A 21549-nucleotide genomic window follows, 5' to 3' on the forward strand; every position below is an offset into this window, starting at 1 on the left:
ATGCCAGTGTGGTATTTATTGAAACATGTACCCAGAGGGCACCTCAAAGCTGCCCCCTAAAAACCAACCAACCCTAGTGTGGTCTCAGACTGGCTTTAGGCAGCCTGCCACCTCCAGACAAGTTTCTGGATCCCTGGGTCGAAAGCCCCCTGCTCTCTGAGGCAGGAAACAAAGCACATCCTGGGTGGAGGGGTTACACTTCCTCCCCAAAGATGAGCACAGTGCTCAAAAGGGAACTTAAAAGGCCATGCTGCCTTTGTAATGCAGCCCCAGCCTCTGCTGCTAGCTGCAGATGGCAGCCCCCGATTCAAACCCCCACTTTTAATGGAGAACCAGTGGGAAAACTTAGTAAGAATAGGTGGTGTGCCCCCCTTCGCCAACTCAACCCTTCAGGTGCAGGAGGCGAAGTGAAGTACATTTTTCAGTGCCCACCATCTTGAAAATAGTGGGAGTTATCCAATCAGGGCTAAGGCAAGGGCTATGCCTCCCCCCGCTACCACCTCATAAGAGTGTGGCATAATAGTGGGTGTAAGCACCCTAGGTAAGAGACCCATTGGTCCCTACCTGTCCCTCCCCTGTAGCACCTCTAAATCTAGTATTTAGGTGGCACCCGTAAAACCTAAAATCAGAATCCTGATGACCTAAGAAGAGCCTGACACTACAGTGTTGCACCAGCAGAGAAGACTACAGACACCAACTGACTTTGCCCCAGCCCTACTGGCCTGTCTGCAGCCCTCACAAGCCTGCGCCCAAAGACGACCCACCGTGCAGCCCAGCGACCTCCAAAGCCTTGGGAGGATTGCCTGCCTTCGACAAAGATTAAGATCTCCCGTCAACAGCAGACCTGTCTAGAAGAAACCAACTTTAAAGAATGAACAACTCTGCCCTGAGGAACCGCAAAATCTCTGCCAGACCCACCTCTGCACCTGATGCCCAAGGACCGAGTCCAAGTGGCACATCAGTTCTGTGAAGGTTCCCCAGCGCTTCTGAGCAAAAGTCCACCATGGGCTGACCTCCTGCCGGAATCCACCTCGACGAATGTAGCTTCAACTCTAATACTCACCCCGACCATGACCTGCCTGGTAAGACTTTACCTTTACAGTCGCCTGAGAACACCTCTGCACCCAAAGCCCCTGGGTCTTGGGGAGGCAGCGACCAACAGTGTCCCTATGTTCCCTAGCATTTCTACTTACCTGGGAAGCTGTGGGTTTTCTTCATTCTGCCTCCTGGCATAAGCCTGCAGCCTTTCTTCAAAACCGATCTCCCCCATTGGTTTGTATTGCGTGTCCCACACTGTGTTGGCACTATGCACCTGGCCGCCCCAGTGCCGCTGAAGGTGTCAGTTTGGTGTGGCCTTGTGCCCCCCAACCCCATTGCTCATCTTAACCCGTGAATACTGGGCTGCCAAACAGTTTTACTGACCTGTGAGCAGCACCTCTTCAATTACCCCCTTTCTCCATTGAATAACATTGGCTCCAGATTCCGAATTTGAACTCTGCACCCAGCCACCCCTGCTGGAGGTGCAGATTTGCTACTTACATGAACCTTGACTGGTGCCGATTCTTCATCCTGAAAACCAAGACTAAGTTGTATACTTGCATGCAAAACTGCATTCTTGTTTTCCTCCCATAGGTTAACATTGCTCAACTGAAAATTGCTGTGTGTTCAATTTTTGAAGGAAAAACTATTCAAGACTGCTCGACCACACTACCACAAATAGAGCACCTCGGGTTTACATTGAGCCCTGTACACTTCTGGGGGAATCTCTGTACTCTTTACTCAATATAACCACTTAGTGGTAAATCACATAAAGTGCTAGCTTCCTACACCAGGTCTTGTTGCAACTTCTTATGTACACAATTCCTTAACAGATGCTCTTTCATAATTAAATTATAAAGTACATCATAATAATGCACACTGCTACCATTTAACCAACCACCTGGTGTTTTTACTGAAAAGTTTACAAAATCATCTCAGGACTGACTCTGGATTTTCTGGGTCTACCTGAAACTGATACTGTATTCCTTAGTGGGGAGTCCAAAGCCCTCTGAGATCATAAGACACCCTCATCTACCTCATTCAGTGTCAGACGCCTATCCCTCCTACACTTTCCTCAGAACAGATACAGTGGCGGCTCCTCCGCAATGGCAGAGGGGCGTCACCCCACTGCTTTTAAGCAGTGCGAAGCAGAAACATCCAATGATAATAACTTTGCGTTATCATTTTATGCTGCTTTGAGAGCGAGTGGGCAGGGCTGCTCTGCTCTTGGAGCAGGGCAGGGGAGGAGTGGTTTGCCCACTCCTTAGTGGGAAATGACTGTTTGGTCAGCCCTCTCGGGCCCAATTTGGGCTATCGCCCTTAGGGACTCTCTTTAGTACCTCAGACCCTAGGTACCAGGGGACCATTTACTAGGGACTTAGAGGGTGCTAAAGGTTTTGACAATTGGGGAAAAACAATTGAACCTTTTTAGGGAAAGAACACTGGTACTGGGGACCTGGTTAGCGGGAACAGAGTACACTTCAGTCAAAGTTGCATCAAATACTAGATAAAAAGTGGTTGGGGTGGGGGGTACTGTAACAAAACCCCAGTTTCCTACATGTAGAAAAAAAAACAAGTCCAAACAATATATTCAAGAACATAAAAACATGATCATAACAAATAGATCAAACTACTTCACCGAGAAAATCAAACTTGCCAAAAACTCAGCCGAAGTATTTTTCAAAACAGTTTAAATACTCTCCAGTCCAAATACTCCAAACAGTTTGGTACACGGTCAAGTTCTGTGTAACAAGATAGCCAACTTCTTTAAAGAAAAGGTAAAGGAAATATACTGCAAATTTGATTCCAGCCAGAATACCAAGTCTATGGATTCTAGTTTGGAGGGCACACATCACTTGCATGGTACACTCTGTGAGTTTCCTCCTCTTAATGAGGAAATAAATTAGGATACTCAGATTCCACTAGATCAGGCACCCCTTCAGATCCTTGTCCACCAGAAATCCTGCATACGGCAACAAGTACAGTCTCATCTCATCTTACTAAGCTCTTAAATGCGATCATCCATGCAGGTATGTGCCCCACTGATCGAAAGAAAGCCTCCATTCTTCCCTTGATGAAATAAACCTTCACTCAACCCTTATGAGGTTAAAATTAGAGACCTCTCTCCTGTCTTACCATAACAGCCAAGATCCTGGATGAAACATCTAAACTTTTAACTCTCATCCTTTCTGGATGAAAATGAATATTAGATAATGCACAGTGAGGTTTTATGAAAAACCATAGCACGGCACTAGTCACAGCATCTGAAGAACTTAGAATGATCATGGACAGCAAAGGAAAAGTGGCACTGATCCTTGTGGAGCTTTCTGTTGCATTTGATACCGTTTGTCACTTGCTGCTCATTGAACGACTAGAAAGTATAAGCATCGGCGGGAAGGCCCTTTGACTTTTTGACATCTTTTCTCAGAGAGAACAATCAGTGGCATTTGGAGACTTTACATCAGAATTTTCCACTGTACAATGCAGAGTCCCACAGGGATTCTCTCTGGCCCTACCCTTTGTAATATTTATATGGCACCTCTGGCCAAATTGATCAGATCCTTTGGCTTTTCCACAGTTTCTTATGCAGATAACACAAATTGTAGTCCTGATCTCATGTGATCCTAGTGAGGTTGCCAAACGCTTTAGTAGTTGTATGCGAGAGGTAGTAGGCTGGATGGGTGACAATTGTCTCAAGTTAATCTCAGAATACAGAGGTTCTGTTTGGAAAGAATACCACATACTGGGATTCAACGTGATGGCCTCAAGACTTTTGCCCTCTCCCCGCCCCCTCACCCTTATACCCTCACCACCTCCCACCTAGTCAGAAAAGTCAGGAATCTGGGAGTAATCTTTGATAGAAATCTTACTTTCTCAGAACGGATTAATAAAGTTACATGCTCTTGCTTCTATTTATTAAGAAAACTGAAAAAGATCCTTCCTTTCATCCTGTATGATCTTTATAAAACAGAATTTATCTCTTTAGTTCTTTCCAGGATTGACTACTGCAAGGGCCTATATATGGGCATACAACAAAGGCAGTTAAATAAATTGCAGGTATTCCAAAATGCAGTGACCCCCCTTATGAAGATCCCAAAATATACATCAGTTTTTCAAACTATTGAGGAGCTAACTGGAAACCGGTCAGAAAAAGAATAGCCTTTAAGGAGCTCTCCTGGCGCATAATATAATTCACAATACCAGCCCTAATTATTTGAGAAGAAAATTCAGTATATGCCGAAAAGAACTCAGCTTCCTGGGGTTGCAGAAATCTTATCGTTGCCACTTATAAACTGTGGAACAAGCTGACTTTGTACTTCAAAGCACAACACATCTTACTGCAATTCAAAAAACTGCTGAAAACCTAGCTCTTTTCATTTTCACTGCCCCTTTCGTATATCCTTCATCCAGTTTGCTGGGCTTTTTTTTTTATTTTTTTTTTTAGGTCTAGCCTAGGCAGTGCTTGTGCGGTCTCTTCGAGACAGCCTGTATTCAGGATATGGGCATTCAGCTCCGCCCATGTACCACTCATCTTTACAATTGGCTCCTCTTCTGATGGCTTTCGATTGGTCAATAGGTTTAGCACCTCCCTCCCTCAGTACCTCCCTCTCTCCGGTTGTTACCTTCCATAAGGACAGCCTGTCTTATATGTGTCCTTACTCGCAAACTTTCATTAGCAGTTAAAGAACTATTTACTTAATGCAGAAGGAAGCATGACATGTTGTGCGAGCGCATAGCAATGGCGCCCGCCTCTTTTATATCTAGCCCAACACAGCAGTGCTTTATCGTCGCGTCTAACCCCTCTCCCCTTTGTTTACATCTGAATTTTAACACAAATGTAGCGAAAAACGACCTACTTACTCTACTCTCCAGATGCAAGCAACATTAAAAAAGTGTGTGTGAGTCACCCTCACCCACTCCCCTATGGCAAGGTGAGACATGGAGTGATGCATAACACATGCCCAGGTTTTCACAGTAGACTGCTCTTGACTACACACTGGGGCAGACAACCAAATGCCATATTACAGACTCATGAGCTCTCCGTTGTGCTGTAGCAACAATTGTGCAATCGCTCTCCTCGCTGAAGGTGGGGATTTATTTCAATTCACGTTTAAGATTCCCTTCACCCCCTCCACACCCCCCCCACTCGCTTGCTTTAAACTACGGGGACTCAGTAATGAAATGTGTTGGGTGAGGGCGAAAGGCGTATAACTGCTACTTACATTTCTGTGGGATATTTTATTTACACCTGCGTTTTAACAATTCAAATTCTGCCTAAAACTACCTACTTACTAGGTCTACTGCCAGGAGCAAGCAACATTTAAATTAAAAAAGTGTGTGGGTGGGATATATATATATCTCGTCTCTGGAGGTGGGGATTTAATTTGAGTGACTGCATGTTTAAGATTGCCTCTCTCCCCACACACTGACTTGCTTTAAGCTACAGGGACTCAGTGGTTGAACATGTGTTGGGTGGGGTCAAGAGGCGTATATCTGCTGTTTGCCTGGTGTTAGCTAAGAAGAATGAGGTAAGGCTTTTCTTTTTCATTAACATTTTGAACCAGCATTCTTTAAAAGAGCTGTGAATTTACAGGAAATGCCGACATGCTCTCCCGTCCTCAATGATACGGCTGTATTTTATGTGGCCATTTTTGATGGATGCATATATGCTTGCAAATATTGGCAAAAAAATATACTCATGTCCCAATGGTAAGGTTGCAACCAAAAGAAGCATGTATAATTCCCTACTTGGAATGCAGGTAGAAATTGCAACACAAAGCAAAACAGTGGAGAAAAAAAAAAATTAGATAAATTCCCAACAGGCTGCTCTTGTTCTCTCTCCGCCCTCCCACTTCAGAAGCTGTGCAGTTGTTTGATAGCAGTTCTCGTCGCTCCCCTCGCCTTCACCTTGGTTCCATCTATCAAGCTCTCTAAAAACCAGTCCTTGTCGGCCCGTGAGGGTTAAGAGCAGTTTGTATAAAAAATATAATCCAGTCGAGGAGCTTCAACTGTATAAACCTGTAAACAGGCAGCTGTTAGGAAACTGCAACACGGTAGAAGATGGAATGGCTACAATATTGAACTTAAATAAAGGGTTAGTTTGTTTAAGATGTTTCTGTATGAAATATTCTACTGCATATTTACGAATCTTTGTGTAGTAAAGATACGAATAGCAATAGTGCTATGCAAATAGGAGCACAAATGCAAACATAAAAAAAGTAGAACACATTGTAATTTACTTTCACAAATGCAAGAGCAATTGCACTGCAAATGTGTGTTCTTTTCTGGTATCATCAAGTGGAAGCTAGCGCCTTCGGACAATCAAGCACTACAACAATTATCAATTTCAATATCAATACAAGAGACAGATACATTTCCACTAACCTGCAAGGGCCTGACTGGACCTTGAGCAGACCATTCTCCACCGCTTCACTCCAGAACAGATCGAACGCATCCTCTTTCAGAGAAACACGCAGAAGGTCGAGTCCCACAGCGGGCAAGTTCCGATCCTTCTTAACAGACTCAGCTGCAGTTTTCAAAAGCTCAACCAACCTGAAAACGCAGAATAGAAATAGAAAAGAAATGCAGTGTTATAGCATTCAATAAATATTTAACATTTCTACAAATCTAAGGAATTTCTTCTTGATTTCCATGTCACAATCTTGTTTTCCTAGCAACTGCACCTAAAGAGAACACACTGCCTACAAACACGTACATGGTTTAACTTTGAAGGAAGCTCTTGTTCTTCCTAGGAGGTGCCATGCATCCCTTTTTTATGGCCACGAAGTCAACACCTCTCTGATGAAGTTAAGCTTTGAAACATGCTAAATAAATATGCTGTTGCTAGGATGTTGTTGACCTGCTTACCACTATAATTTCCATTACTTGCTGCAGTTTATTACAGTCACTGTACCAAGAGTAAATGACAACTCAATACAGCACAAGTCACAGTATACCACTGACGTTTATTCATTTGTATGGGTTAAAAAAGGTAACAGGACTTTCATCACTTCTAGATGTAGACCATTCTTTCATGAGTATCTCTATTTAGCCCATGTAGTACCAAGTGTCGATCCACTTGATCCTTATATGACAAAATACTGGATCAAATGATACTTGGCTGCATTGATTTGCTATACTATATTGTCCAGGTGCTCCAATGATTAGGTGGTGCAGTCTTTGTGTCCTTGCCAACATTTCCCTCAGATATATGATTTGAGACAGTGTTTGTTGTAACAAATAATTGATTTGGCATGATTTATTGTACAGCGCTACTGAAACCTGGTTGGGGTGAGCTGGTGCTACAACTCAAATAAGTAAATAAATAAAACTGTGATCTTTTAAATAAAGAGGGAATTTACGGAACAAATACATTGGGGTAGGAGCTTTTTTTGCTAAGAACGGTGTGATTTAGAGAACATCCAAATATCGTACATCTATCATCGCAAATGCAACAAGTTTTTGCATTTCGACTTACCAGTGAAATACCAATACCATGCACGTCATCATGTGCTGTGTAAATTACAGCCATTCTTGTCACATACAAAATTCTGGGGGGGTTACAACAATTCTACAGTTTTCAAATACAATGGTTGCACTGCCCTCATTTGATGCAGAATCACAAAGGCTGTCAAAAACAGCAAGGCGTGTTCCTTTTAATGGTGGTGCCATGACCGTACCAAAGCAATTCTAAACTGTGGATGCCTTTCTAACAAAGCAATATGGGCTGGCCAGTCAACGAACACAATGTCAAGACCCTCTCTCAAACTAGACACCAACACAACACACGTGTTCCTCTGCAACAACAAACATCCCCATGTATCACACCAATGCACAAATAATGTCTAGTGATACAGTTGCTAATATTCCATGCAAGAACTCTAGGTTATAATCGGACTTTGAACCTGTTGAAAAATCTTGCGATTGGGGCTACCCATTTTATACATACCACTGTGGCTTAAATTGTAAATGCATATAAGATGTACATTTGGGGAATACATAAATATTGTGATGTAAATGAGACCTCTACGGACCAAACTACATGCTGCCTACCACCATGCCCTCCTCACTGCATGCAGTTTTCAGTTTTTATGGCTTCATTCACACTCTCCTCGCACTCATACAGGCAAAGGTGATGCACATGTAGAACCTTGTATTTGAGATGCTCCTTGTTCAATTGCATGTTCTTTTATAACAGGCTTTCCGGATCATCTTGGTGTTACCAGACTCAAAACTGCACTGAAAGCATATTAGTGAGCACATCCCACCTGTGCAACTGTTTTTCTGACACATCCTCATCTTTCTCAATCTAGCTGCTTCCTTAGCAACACCAATTCACCATATGCCAGTGTTACAAAAAATTAAATATCCAATCCCCCACAACACAGCTGCCAGATTGACAACAGAAGTGATGGGAATCCACTCCTCCTTCCTCGCATGTCTCCATTGGCTCTCAGACAATGACCCCAGTTTGAGTCCAGTACCTTTTGCCGAATCCACAGCTCAGCAAGAAGGTAACACACAATGCCCCCTTGATGTTCCCTACTCCTGTCAGATCATAGCCTGCTCCACATTCCTAGCACACAATGCAGAATGAAAAAGAGGCTTTATAGCAAATTCCAAGGAGCACCTATAAGAAAGAAAAAAAGACAACGCCTCCACAGAAACTAACTTTAAGACGATTCCGTTTGAAATCCACTCTTTCAATCATTCAGTGACTGAGATTAGAGGGTTGCTTCACACAACAAATATACTAATAGGAAACAGCAAATATACAAACTGCAGCAGCAAGAGTTGCCGAACGTATTCAAACAAATATATAATTTTATATGTAGTCCTTTCCTGCGTTTTAGCTATCCAAATAATTCAATGAAAATTTGTTTTTTATTTATTTAGAAATTATTCACAAAAAGAAAGCTGCGATTGCTTACAGGAAGAAAAAGGCATCTATATTAAATGGCATGAAAATAAACCTTTCAAGGGTGAGCATTTTTTTACTGTAGCTGTGTAAATTAACTGAAAATTATGGATCAACAGTGTATGGCAGAATTGCCTTATTAGTTATTTTTATTCTCTAGATAGACCAGAAAATGTATTCAAACTCTTTACCAACTCACTTTGGCACATTTTCCATGGTAACAATGGTAGACGATCCAAGCAGCTTCTTCAACTTTTTGGGTTTCAAAACCCCAGGGAATTTCTGCATTCCAACTAGCAGCAGGTGCAGCTGTTCTGGAGAGCTGAATGCAGAGGTCAGGTCAGCCTTGAGCACTCCAAGCAGGACTTCCTCAAAGGTGGTTTCTGGGATCTAAGGCGACAAAGACAACGGTATATGAGCAACACTCAATTTAAGAGTTGCAGAGCAGGCATCCTTGAAGATTTTCAAAAAATTATTTTTGTTGCAAACAGCACAACAGCAGTACATCAGGGATACCATTGCCTTATATATATTCCGACCTGTGGGTTTACAGTTGTCTTCAGTCAATCGGAGAGGATACAACACCAATAATAGGCGACCTTCATGGTCTGTCTAATACCCCCACGGCAAGCTTTACACCGCCCCCAAACCATTTCTTCGGGTAGCCTCTACTTTAGTATATTGTAGGAAGCTGGCTCTGCATATACTATACCAAAGTGAGGTAGTGTGCGCTCAGAGTCCAGTGGAACCCCAAGGGTAATCAAGAGGTAAAAGTAGATAGCACCTTACTCGCTATTTGTGGTAGTGTGGACGAGCAGCCAGGCTTTATCAGAGGGTAGTGTTAAGCATTTGTTGTACACACTCAATCAGCAAATGATGTCACGCTCTCAAAGACTGAACTCAGGCCAATTCTTTTTGTATAAAAATATTCTTTTAGTTATTTTTATTTCCTAGAACCAAGCGATCCTGGCACAAGTAAGTGATAAGTACTTTGCAGTAATAATACAGTTTGTAAACAGTTTGTATTGCAGTTGCATATATACTTTTGATTTGATTACAGTAGAACTAAACTGAATGCAATCCTTTGAAAGATTGTACCTGGCTGTTTAGTAGAATGTCAAGTAGATTACTTTACAGATTACTTTTCTTACACAGTGCAGTATGCCTGGATACTACACTGGGATATTTCCTGTAAACAGGTAAGTAAACCCGTTTTTGTTATTTGGTTACAGTTCTAAAGACTTTTATAGATTTTCCAACTCCACACACAACACCTTTTCACAGAAAAACAGTCAATGTTATCCTAAGGAGGAAAATAGGGTTATCATTTCAAAGGTAAGTATTCGGTTGTGGGAGTTAGTATTCTGGGGTTAGACTCAGGGGTCCCCCAGGGTCAAGGGTGCACTCTTGTTACACCCTCAGTGGCACTAGGGTGGCCGGGTGCAGAGTGCAGAGTTCCAATGATATCCAATGGGGGTTTGGGAGCCTCCGGTTGTTGGCTGCCTACGAGCCTGCTTCTTCTTAGGTAGGGCCGCTGTCCACTGGAGATTGGAGTCTTTTTCGAAAGCAGCAGTCCTCCCAGGAGTTTCAGAGGTCACTGGCTGCAAGACAGGTCGCAGGTTCGCAGAAGACAAGTTGGTAAGGCTGGGGCCAAGGCAGCCGTCGTCTTCAGTCTTCTCTGCCGGGTCATCTTCTTTCTTCTTAGGTCGTCGCAGATCTAGTTTAGGCCTGGGGACACTACTAAATAATAAATTTAAGGGGCGTTTTTGGGGAGTAGTAGGTAGGACCAATGGGCACCTTACCTGGGGTGACTACACCCACTATTGTGCCACCCTCCTGTGGGAGAGGGTATAGACCTAGCCCTGATTGGAGAGGTCTCCCAAGCTTCAAGATTGCAAGGACTGAAAGTTGTGCTTCACATCGACTCCCCCACCTTAGGTGTTGGGTTGGCAGAGGTGGGCACACCTATTCTTTTTAATTTTTCCTACCGGCTTTCACGTCCAAAGTGGGGGTGTATACCAGGGGTTGTCATCTGCTGCTAGCAGCAGAGCCTGGGTGTCATATTACAAAGGTGGCAGGCTTTGAAGCTTCCCTCTTCGAGCACTGGCCCATCCTGGGGGAGGAGTTGTGAAACCTCTGCCCACGATGTGCATCGCTTCTGGTCCCAGCAATTATCAGAGTTTTCTTGGCAGCACTGTCCATTTTGGCCTCTGCACAAGCTTATGGGAGGGGAGGACACCCTAGCCAATAGTGCTACCTCTCCGGTGGAAAATTCCACTCACCTTGTTACTACTTCCTTTGAAGTGTGGTATCTTCTGCCTATTACTGTACTATTCTGGCCCCTCCCAACATGGCCAGACTCTTTTCTCGTGTGGAGCACCCTAGAAGTGTGAATACCTGGGGACTACACTCCCCCTTCCGGATAACTCCTAATCCAATTACAAGTGAAGCCACACTGGCTGTCCCACAAAGGGAACAGGGCAGGCACGGGATGAGAGACATTTACTTACAGGGCCAACTTGTTTCTGAACAACAACTAGCCCTCTAGCCTCCTCCATAGCCATCCTCCCACAGAAGAAGAAAACTCTATCCAAAAGGCGGCTCCTTTGTTCTAAGTTTCTGACAACATCTGACACCTAATTACAGGACAGGTGTGGCAGCTGTAAACTGCTGGGCCAATGAGAAAAGGCTACCAGTGGCCTGAGAATCAACTTAGAAAAATAAAGCTTCCTTTCCTAAAATAGTTAAGTTAAATCCAACATCTGCAATATGTTGGATTTAATGTAATTATTAATTTGATACTCTGCAACATCCTTCTGGCTAGTTCCATTGGGAAGTAACACTTTATTAGAATGAACAAAAGTCACCCAATATGGGCTACTAGATTTCCAATAGAGGAAATCGATTTTCCTCTACCAGTGCATGTAAAACACAGTTTATACATAGCATGCTATTTAGAACCATGAACCCTCCTCTCTGGGAACTTATGCTAGACTTTAGGAGTGAATTATAGGTAGGGCTCCCAGTTTTATGGTATTTATTTTTGTAACATTTCCATCTGTATTTATGCATATTTATTTTTGACAATCTTATTGGTATTTATCCATATTTATTTTGTGTTTTGAGAATAAATCGAGCTGTAAAATGTGATATTTCTACCTTTATTAAACTCTTAGATGTGCACTCATACATGGATGTCTCATGTTTTAGCAAATTAAGAATGTCATGTATAACAAAACACTACACTCACAGGTACATATTAGCGCTATACTACAAATATATGTTGACATGGGTGTGTATTTAAGTTAATATTATACATGTTTTTTAACTCTCTATACGGTCTATCTGCTCAGCTGTTGCCTGGAATTCATGAAAGACGGCATGGCGAGTCTCTCGAGTAGCACCATTTACAGTATTTTTTTGCTTTTAAAAATAAATACAGACAGGAAACACATTGTTTTCGGTCTGTATTTATCTGTAAAAACAGAAAACCGGAAGCCTTAATTAGAAGTAATAAATAAGAAGGTTTGAGCCTGTCAAAAGGGTTAATTTACCAGCTCGAATTGGAGTGTGCTTCAACTGTAAGGTATTTTTTTGCCACTGCAGTGATACTCACATGCACTAGCTTCCACTATTGACACTTTAACCTACAGACCCGGAGTATCATATATCATGGACTTATAGGGAAGTTAAACTTTCCAATTGAAATAGCTTTTTATTTGCTACCTAGGCTGCAGAACAGGCCTAGTGCCTAATGTTGTTACATCCTTGTCTAACACAGATGCTTAAGGGACATTTAGGCTTAGGAATGGTGATGGACAAGATCACTCCAACATTTACTGCAGGATTTATTATTTTCAATTAATCACAGAGGAAACTTTTATAACTATTGCATTGTCCACGTTGTCTGGGTCTCCATTAGACCCTTTTCGGCCAAACAGTAGAAAAAAATGGGCAGATGCTGCCATTAGCATTATTCTGAAATCAATCCCTTAACCCCTTCTGTGCCCATGACGAGCTGGACTCGTCATGGGCCGCGGTTGCGCTGTGCCCATGACGAGTCCAGCTCGTCATGAACCCCGCCCGCTAATGGAACGCCCGGCACAGGGCGGGGAAAGGGCGTGGCACACAAGGGGTTAAATCAGGCTTAGAACCACATAGCTGGAAGAAGGCTGTAGTTACGCCACTGCTGAAAAAGCCATCAGCAGACCCGGTGGTTCTGGGTAATTATAGGCCTATTTCCCTCCTTCCCATCCCGGTGAAAATTCTGAAGCATCATGTTAGTAGGGTTCTTTCCTCTTACTTGGAGTCTTACTCCTTGCTTTAGGAGGAACAATTTGGCTTTAGACCAGGCCATGGTAAGCAGACGGCTCTATAGATTGCTATGGATGAGCTTGTTATGAGGGTAGATAGTGGCCAGTTTACGGTCCTTGTCCTGCTGGATCTGTCAACAGCTTTCAATACGGTCATCCACCAGACTCTGCTCACAATTTTGACAGCATTGGGTGTTGAAGGGACTGTATAAAAGTGGATAAAATCAAATCTGCAACATCACCATAAGGCTATGACTTTACCCCCGTTTCTATCAGATTTTAGTTGCATCAAACATGGGGTACCTCAAGGCTCGGCACTCAGCTCGGTGCTATTCAATAGTTGTATGAAGCCTGCAATCTCTTCGATGAAGACACATATCATTTCCCTGGTTAATACAGGTGATACGCAGCCTAATCTGTCTCTGCTGTAAAAACTTTTCAGACCTGTTTATTGGACATTGTGCAATGGTGGAGCGCAAACTCCCTTAAACTAAACAGGGATTAGACAGAATTTCATGCTGCTCGACGACTAAGATCTCATTGCCACTACCCTCAAATCTTTGGCCATTACCTACCGAGACTGAGCTGTCCTCCTCTGAGGCAGCACGCAATCTTGGAGTTGTGTTTAATGATCGGCTGTATCTAGAGAAGCATGTTAACAAAGTGGCTGGTGTTTGCTGTGCGCTGATTTATGGCATTAGAAAACTATTCCCTGTCCTACTTGCTCATGGAAAAGTAGATTAGACTATTGTAATGCTCTCCTTTTTGGAGCTCCAGATTACTTGATTAAGAGACTGCACAGAGTCCAGGTGGTTGCAGCTAAATTAACGTTAAATAGATCACAGAGATCCTCGGCTTCCAATGCTCTTAGGGAACATCATTGGCTCCCTGTGGAGCAAATGATTTACTATAAGTCAATAAGCATTGTTTAAAGCCCTTCAGAATAAGGGCCCTGCACTGCCCCGGGGAGGGTTCTTCGGTCAGAAACTGATAAACGTATTAAGGAACACAAGATTCGGACGGTTCGACAAGGGGGAAGCGCTATCACAGTGAAAGCTGCCCAGCTACTGAACAGGTTGCCATCTGGTTTGAGAGCTCTGACAGACTTGATGAAATTCATAAAAGCTTTGAAGACCTGGTTATTCTCTAAATAACGGATGCCTGTGATGATGTACTGTTCTCAGTCTTTTTTCTCCCATATAGACAACTGTTGCTTATAGCGCCAGGATACCAGTCTGGTCACAGCGCGCTCTATAAATACTAAAAATAAATAAAACAAATCACCTTGTAATTTTATGGTGGCTCAAAATACTGCTGCAGTCCACTAAAGGCATCTTAACTTACGGGCCCTAGATTCTCTAAGTACCTTTCACTATGGACTTGCATGTATGTTAGCCTTGCTAATCAGGGATTAGACAATTTGTAACCAATGGCACACACTTTCAGGGGGAAACAGCACATACTATAGGCATGGACGTCAGCCCCTGTGTGCAGTCATTTCACCTGTATCTAAAGTCAATGAAAAGTGGGGGCAAAAAGAGCGTGAATCTGCAAAAATACATCCTCCTACATATGCATGGATAGTGCATGCTTCTTAGTGCTTCTCATGTGTTTCTTAAAGAGCCTTGCAAATTTGAGATGTAATGCTATTTTGCTCACAAAATCAATAATATGGAAACACTGTGATTGTGTTGAGATTGGACCCTATGAAGCAGGCAGCTCATAAGCTGAAGTAGACCCCCAACACAACAGCCTCAAAACGAATGTAGGATGGAGAATAATGGTCACAAACAGATAAAAGGGCATTCAAGAATTATAACTCAATTTGTTTGTACTATGGAATGGCAAAAGCAACAACCCCTCAAAGTACCCACCCCACTTTAATGAGGAGGGAGTGGGAATCTTGCACTCCAGCACGTGCTGCAAGAACGGTGTCAATGTGCACATGGTGCTGCATGACCCGCAAACCTTCTTCTGCATCTTATACATAAATGACTTTGCTGGCCGAGGATAAAAACTGTTATTGTGGCAGCTACATGCTACTGACCAACAAAAAATAAAATGTGGACTGTATGGAAATAGACAATTTTTCACGCATCAAAGGAAGGCAGTTCACGCGGTCTTTCTCAACTTCAATATATGTAAATAACAGACAAAACCTCTATCATGCTTCAAGTATTTGCCAGTTCTAGCATTTCAGCTCTAACCGTTGGCCTCAACGCCATCCCGCAGTAAGCAGGCTATCCACTCTGGTTACCTCGCTGCCAGGCCTCGCTTCAGCTGTCTGTTCCAACAGATACTCATCAAGCAAAAACTCAGACGTTGTGGAGATATAGGAGAAAGGAAGTATCCATTCAATCATCAATCTATTGGATGATTGCAACCACCTTTCCAACCAACTCGGACACTTCCTCAACCTACTTACCATTCCAGTCTGTAACACTTCTCACTCCTAACACTCACTATTTTGACCTCACGCCGATTCATAACCAAATCCTTAACCAATTTCACCCTACACTGATTGCACATTCTAATGCTGTGACACAAATAATGTACGTACTCCTATTCTCTTCCACACCGTTGGCTGTAACGCAATGGTTCACAAAGCTGTACTGCACCATTTAGACTTCTAGCAATTGTTATATTGAATACATTTTATAGATCTTCTTGGGAAGTCATTATCAAACAAAACTGTACTGTTCAGATTCATCCTCACAAAGCCAAGAGTTGGTGAATGCAATTATCAAAAAAATAAAGTATGCATGCACAAAATAAAAATGTAAACAAAGAAATTCACAAATTCACTGAAGGAACATAGAAGAGAACAATAGCAATAGGGTCTGGTACACTGGTGTGTCAGATGCACACAAAATAGTAGTTATGTTAATTGCCAACTGAAATTAAATTAAAATGTTGGCTAATGAACAATAAGTATTATGAAAATATTAAAAAAAAAAAATCTATTACATACCTCGGAGAGAATGTCAACAAGAGTTTTTCTAGGCAGGTCTTTCAGGTGATTTCTGTGCTCAGCCAAACTCTGCAAAAGCTGCACACATTGTAGAAGAACCTGAGGTTCCTACGAAACAACAAAACAATACATTATTAACTAGGACTAGTTCATGCCAGAATGTGAAACTGTACATCACCACTTTCTTCTGGGGTGGCTGGTACTTAACGTCACAATTTCCAGAGAGCATTCATAACCTGGCAGATGTTTATGAATACTACAGCACAATGGTGGGTAAGAAAAAGGTATTTTTTCTAAATCACAGCAGGCATAAATGTTGTAGGATTGCCAAGACTTAAGTCTTGCACATATTAATACAGAATGACTGTGAAATATCTACATATATTATTGCTGCATGTCTGATCCACCCATCCTTTCCCAAGAATAATCATTTAGAAGAATTTATGATGCGATTATGGACCTCCACAGTGTGGTCATCGTCAAAGAAACAATATTTCCAGTAAACGCTCTCAGATAATGGTGGAACCATTCTTAATCTCGTTTGCTACCATGAGATTCCAGCACTTGCACTTTTCAAAAACATAATTTCTTAATTATAACTGGATCACTCACAGAACAAGAGACCTTGGCTAAAACGCACGTGAATGGGTAGTGAATACCTGTAGAAAGTTGTATTTCATCATCACAAAAGCAGAAAGTCTTCAGACCACAGAGGCTTGTTCCAGAGGTCTTCCATCAGAAAAAGACTAACACTGAAATCGGTCTATGGTAATAAATCAACAGCCTATGTATGAAATTAGACCATTGCCTTTCTTTCAGTTGTAGGTCAGTGTTAAGATGTAGTCCTGATTCACTGCCATACACTATAAACTTCTTTGCCAAGTATGTACGGCTCTGCCACACCGTATGCACCCCAGCTACCGCTTGAAAGCTCTTGCATGTTCTGATTTTTCTGCACTTCACTTCTGACCAAGTCTTTGGTCTTCACTTCTTCCTTAGTCCCAACATGCTTCTGTGTAAATGGACCAACTCTTCATCCTACTATAGACTACACTGATGAAACAAGTGAGATCCAACTCCGGTCCGAGGTCTGGACACACTCATAGGGAACACAATTTTTAACCCCATAAAAAAGCATTTTGGTGCACTCTTGAAGAAAGCCCTGTGAAATATTGTGACATATATTTGTTAGGCTCCGAGATGTCTGTCCTTGTCTTCTGCCATTTTGCTCTTCGTCTTTCCAGTCCAGAGGCACACCTATCCCTACAGAACAGTGACCCTGGTAATATTTTCACTGAATTACAAGTTCATTTTAAATGTCCCTGAGAGCGACATCAATGTCCTTTTAGTGATTGTGTTTAACAGACTACATACACAGTTAGTTTAATTCAGTTTGCCAGCGAGGTCAACCAACATTTCATGAGCTCAGAGCAGTACTGATTAAAAACAACATATTAATTGTCTTTCCTGGAACCTTTCAGGTAGAGAAATTACACAGAAAAAGACCAAGCAAGGTGAAGTTATCCTAGACAACTGGGCGACTGTTCTCAACATGATTGGGTCAGATCCAAAGCTAAAGGTCAATTACCCACAGCTGATTGATGGCCATGCCATTGCTGTTGCATTCAGTATTAAATTCTGCTACAATCAACACAATCGCAGTATGTGACCAAATAAAATCGCAACGGTTTTGACCAAAAGTAGATCAGAGATGTTCTTCCTTTTGGTGTCCTTCAGTGGACTGTACCTGCCTACCAGTGCTAAGGAAGCCAGCCACCAGATTTCCCAAAAGCAATTTCAGCACAGTCTACCTCGTAGTCTGTACCCTTCCTGCCTGCATTAGACAAAGTGGTGCCAAGACAGCAAAGGGTGAATTACCTGTTGAGCTCAAGAGTAAAAACGAACCCAAAGGCCCACAAGGGCACACCATGAAGAGAAGAGATTGTCGACCCCAAGCCCTGTTCCCAGTTATATAAAGGCAGTGTATTAATGCAGTGTACCATGCACCACAGTCTATGGGGAAAAGAGATTGAAATCTTGATGTGAGAAGCGACCAAGGTCTCACCCTTCTGACAGCACAACTGTTACCTTGGTTTCACTTTGGAAACTCGGCCAGGGCAAAAAACACTATTCTAAGGAAAAACAGCAACTTAACAATAAAGAAATGGGAGGACTAAAAGTGTCCACACCAACTTTAAGAAAAATGCAAATATTTTGAGGAAAAAAAAATTAAATCCCCATTGAAGGTGATGGGCAGAGTAGCAGTAAAATAGCCCTCAGCCCAAGCATCCTAATCTAGACCAATGATACTCATAGTACGGACCGGGGGCCGCGAGCAGCCCCCTTGACCTTTACATGCGTCCCCCCTGGTCAACAGCAGCACTGGGATGCTGTTTACTCGACTCAGCACTAACAATAAACAATGTGAAACAGAGAGGCAAGCATTTATTTCAAGGGTGATTGGTGTTGAACAAAGGGTGAAACTAGGAAGCCCTGTACCACTTTATTTTAGAAACACCTTCATTTTTAAACACCTCTTGCAGCAAATGTGTAAAAATATGACAGTCTCTTCAAAATTCAATAATTGTAATTAATATGCAGAACCTTTTCACCTTAGTACAATTGATTATATCCATGCACTGAGAAGTATTTCAAACATGAATTTAGAAACATTAATTCTTCCCTCTACTACCCTGACAACAACATCAATAGTGAACTAAAGAGGCTATTCAGTTGTTATGTGCACTCTTTGGTTGGCCTGCCATCCTATTATACATGAACTACATTATAGTTTATTAAATCAAAAATACAAGAGAAAGTTTTGTATAGCGCACACTGTGAAATTATGTATTTCAAGGTCCTCTTAGATGTGATAATGAAAAGAAAGGAGAGAAAGTGAAATGATCACACAATTTGGAAAAGTGGGGAAGCCGGGTTTAATTCCAGGTCTTCTGGTTTTACATTGTTCAGTTCAGCCACTAGATGTATAGTCTTCGCTTACATCGACCTTACCACCAATCCCCCCCAACCCCCCACCCTGCCACCCTGCTGCCATCAATGCAGCCCTCGGCACATCACAGACCAAACTATTTGGCTCCTGGGAAAATGTTTGAGTACCCATGTCTTAGCCAGTGGCGCATCTTCGTAGTTGGTGGGCCTGGGCATATGCACCATCCTCCAGTGCTGAAATCAGGTCCTGGGAGCAGACATTGAAATGCACTCTACCAAATGTTCCTCAGTTAGGCAAATGTTAGAATACCCGCAGCTGGCAGTGGGGGCCTTCTATCTCTTGTTTTCTTCCAGAACTAACTTTGAGCAGCTTCCTGAAATCACATTTTCAAATCATAAGATTGTCTGTCCTAGGGTTCATACTCCAAAGGGACAAGACAAAAGATGTAATGTATATAAACACTGGAAAACCAGTACATGACTCAGTACATCAGTAATGAGCCTAACTTTCTGGCCACAAAATCTAGGAGGAGCACTGTTAAATGGGACTTTGAGAACGTGACTAAGAAAAATGGGGAAAAGAAATTACAAATACTATAAACACCACTAGATGGCAGTGAGGTAAGAGGAATTGATCCCATTACTTTTTTTAGGTTTCGAATGGCGAAAGCAGCGCATGCGCTGTCGAGCAAGGAGAGCACCTTTTGGAATCAATTCTGCAAGGGCTCTCATGCACGCGTCTGCAATGGACAAAGATGGCTGCTCTTGCCATTTTTCCATTGCAAACAGCATGCGCGTGTCCATAGGGACTGTGGACAGTCCCATGCCATTTTGTTGCCATAGCAACGAAAATGCCACTTCGCGTGTGCTTTTTTTCAATGTCAGGCATCCACTTCTGTGTTTTTGTTCCACCTGCAGTTCCCCCAGGACACAAGCAGGCATCCACTTATGTGTTTTTGGTGACTTTCGGTCGGTCTCCTCTCACTTTCGGAAACAGACTGTCGGCTGGTCTGACTGTTAAATACACTATAATTAAACAAACATAGAAATAAACGTCCAATTTCAAGGTGAAGTATTGTCATTTCTCTGGTGTTTCTATTTACAATTTACAGGCAAGAACGGCCTGCTTCCAATGCTCTATCATTAGCGACTTCTACATTTTACTGAAATGTCTGCACATTTTTATTAGTGCTTTTAAAGCATTCGCGGGCTTTGTGCAGAAGACGTGGCAGAATTTCTCAACGTGTCTGTGTGCTAAATAGCTCAGCTGCATTCAGGATGAAACGACCGTTGCACCTTCCCTTTTCATCCTCCATGTAGCTTTGTTCTGAACAAATGCACCGAGAAATCTGAATCAATTAGATTGGAGATATGATGGGTTGTTTGTGTCAAATCAGCCTATTGTTGTGAATGAAAAAGGAAACTGAGGAAAATGCGTATACAGAGCACAAGTCTTTTCTTGCTTAATGATACCTTTTGAGATTGCCGTATTGGTAATTAATAGATGAACAATGCCAGTAAAACACAGGTGCGCGCATAATACAGCATTCTTCTTTTGTGTGCCCACGTTTCCAAATTGTTATTGTGCAATAGTTTATGTGTACAGAGTGCTCGCCTATTGTGTGTTTCTGCTGTGGTAGGTTCTGCTTGGACAGTACCATGAGCACGTGAGCTACTCAGCTTCTTTTCATACGACTGTCTGAAGTGCATGCACGCACCTCTGCTCTGGGGAGAGGATGTGGCCTAATGGCTAGAGCGCTCGACCTCGAAGATGGGGCTCCGGGTTGGAGTCTCGGCAGAGTCGCTCAACATCCTGCGATTCTGGATTCATTACTTCACTTCCCTGTGCCTAACAAAAACAAGCATTGGCATAGCCAATAGGTCTCGCCCTTGGGACTTTATAAGTGTTTAGCTATGTATCACAAAAGAATGATCAATATACATTTTAATACAACGGGGCGGCAGTATACAATACTTTGGGCAAACACATGCGATATCCAAAATAAAAATCATGATTGTTTTTTGAAGGGTTGGCAGGTGTAGGATTAAATCAAGTATTTGTTTTACATGTTAATGTTTTGTAAGTAGCTGCATATTATAACCGCAGCAACACATACTGCATAACATCTATAGCTAACGACTTGAACCATGTTCTCCACTATCCAAGTTTCAGCGTGCCCTCCCCTGCCAACCACCCCTAAAAAAGCAGACATGTTGCTACTTTGGGCCTACAAAACCAGGTTAAGTTTTCAGAGTGCAGATTTTTCATCGAGTATGCATGGTGATGCTGAACAAATCAGGAAAGGCTAAATGTCAGTGACATGCTGACAGCTGAACATCCGATATAGCAGGTCCAAGGG

At 42.5% G+C, this 21549-nt stretch overlaps 1 protein-coding gene across 1 annotated transcript in view; it reads right to left on the minus strand.

Annotated features, from left to right (window-relative positions):
* The window catches only part of MYBBP1A (MYB binding protein 1a), a 418097-nt gene that overhangs the window by 319611 nt on the left and 76937 nt on the right, over positions 1–21549 (minus strand). The window contains exons 5-7 of the mRNA XM_085649771.1: positions 16241–16348; positions 9156–9346; positions 6424–6591 (exon numbers count right to left, since the gene is read on the minus strand). Of these exons, the coding sequence (XP_085505897.1) occupies positions 6424–6591; positions 9156–9346; positions 16241–16348 (467 nt within the window). The remainder of the gene's footprint in view (positions 1–6423; positions 6592–9155; positions 9347–16240; positions 16349–21549) is intronic.

This window comes from Triturus cristatus, chromosome 3_2 (genome assembly GCF_964204655.1).
Source record: "Triturus cristatus chromosome 3_2, aTriCri1.1, whole genome shotgun sequence".
NCBI classification, from domain to species: domain Eukaryota; kingdom Metazoa; phylum Chordata; class Amphibia; order Caudata; family Salamandridae; genus Triturus; species Triturus cristatus.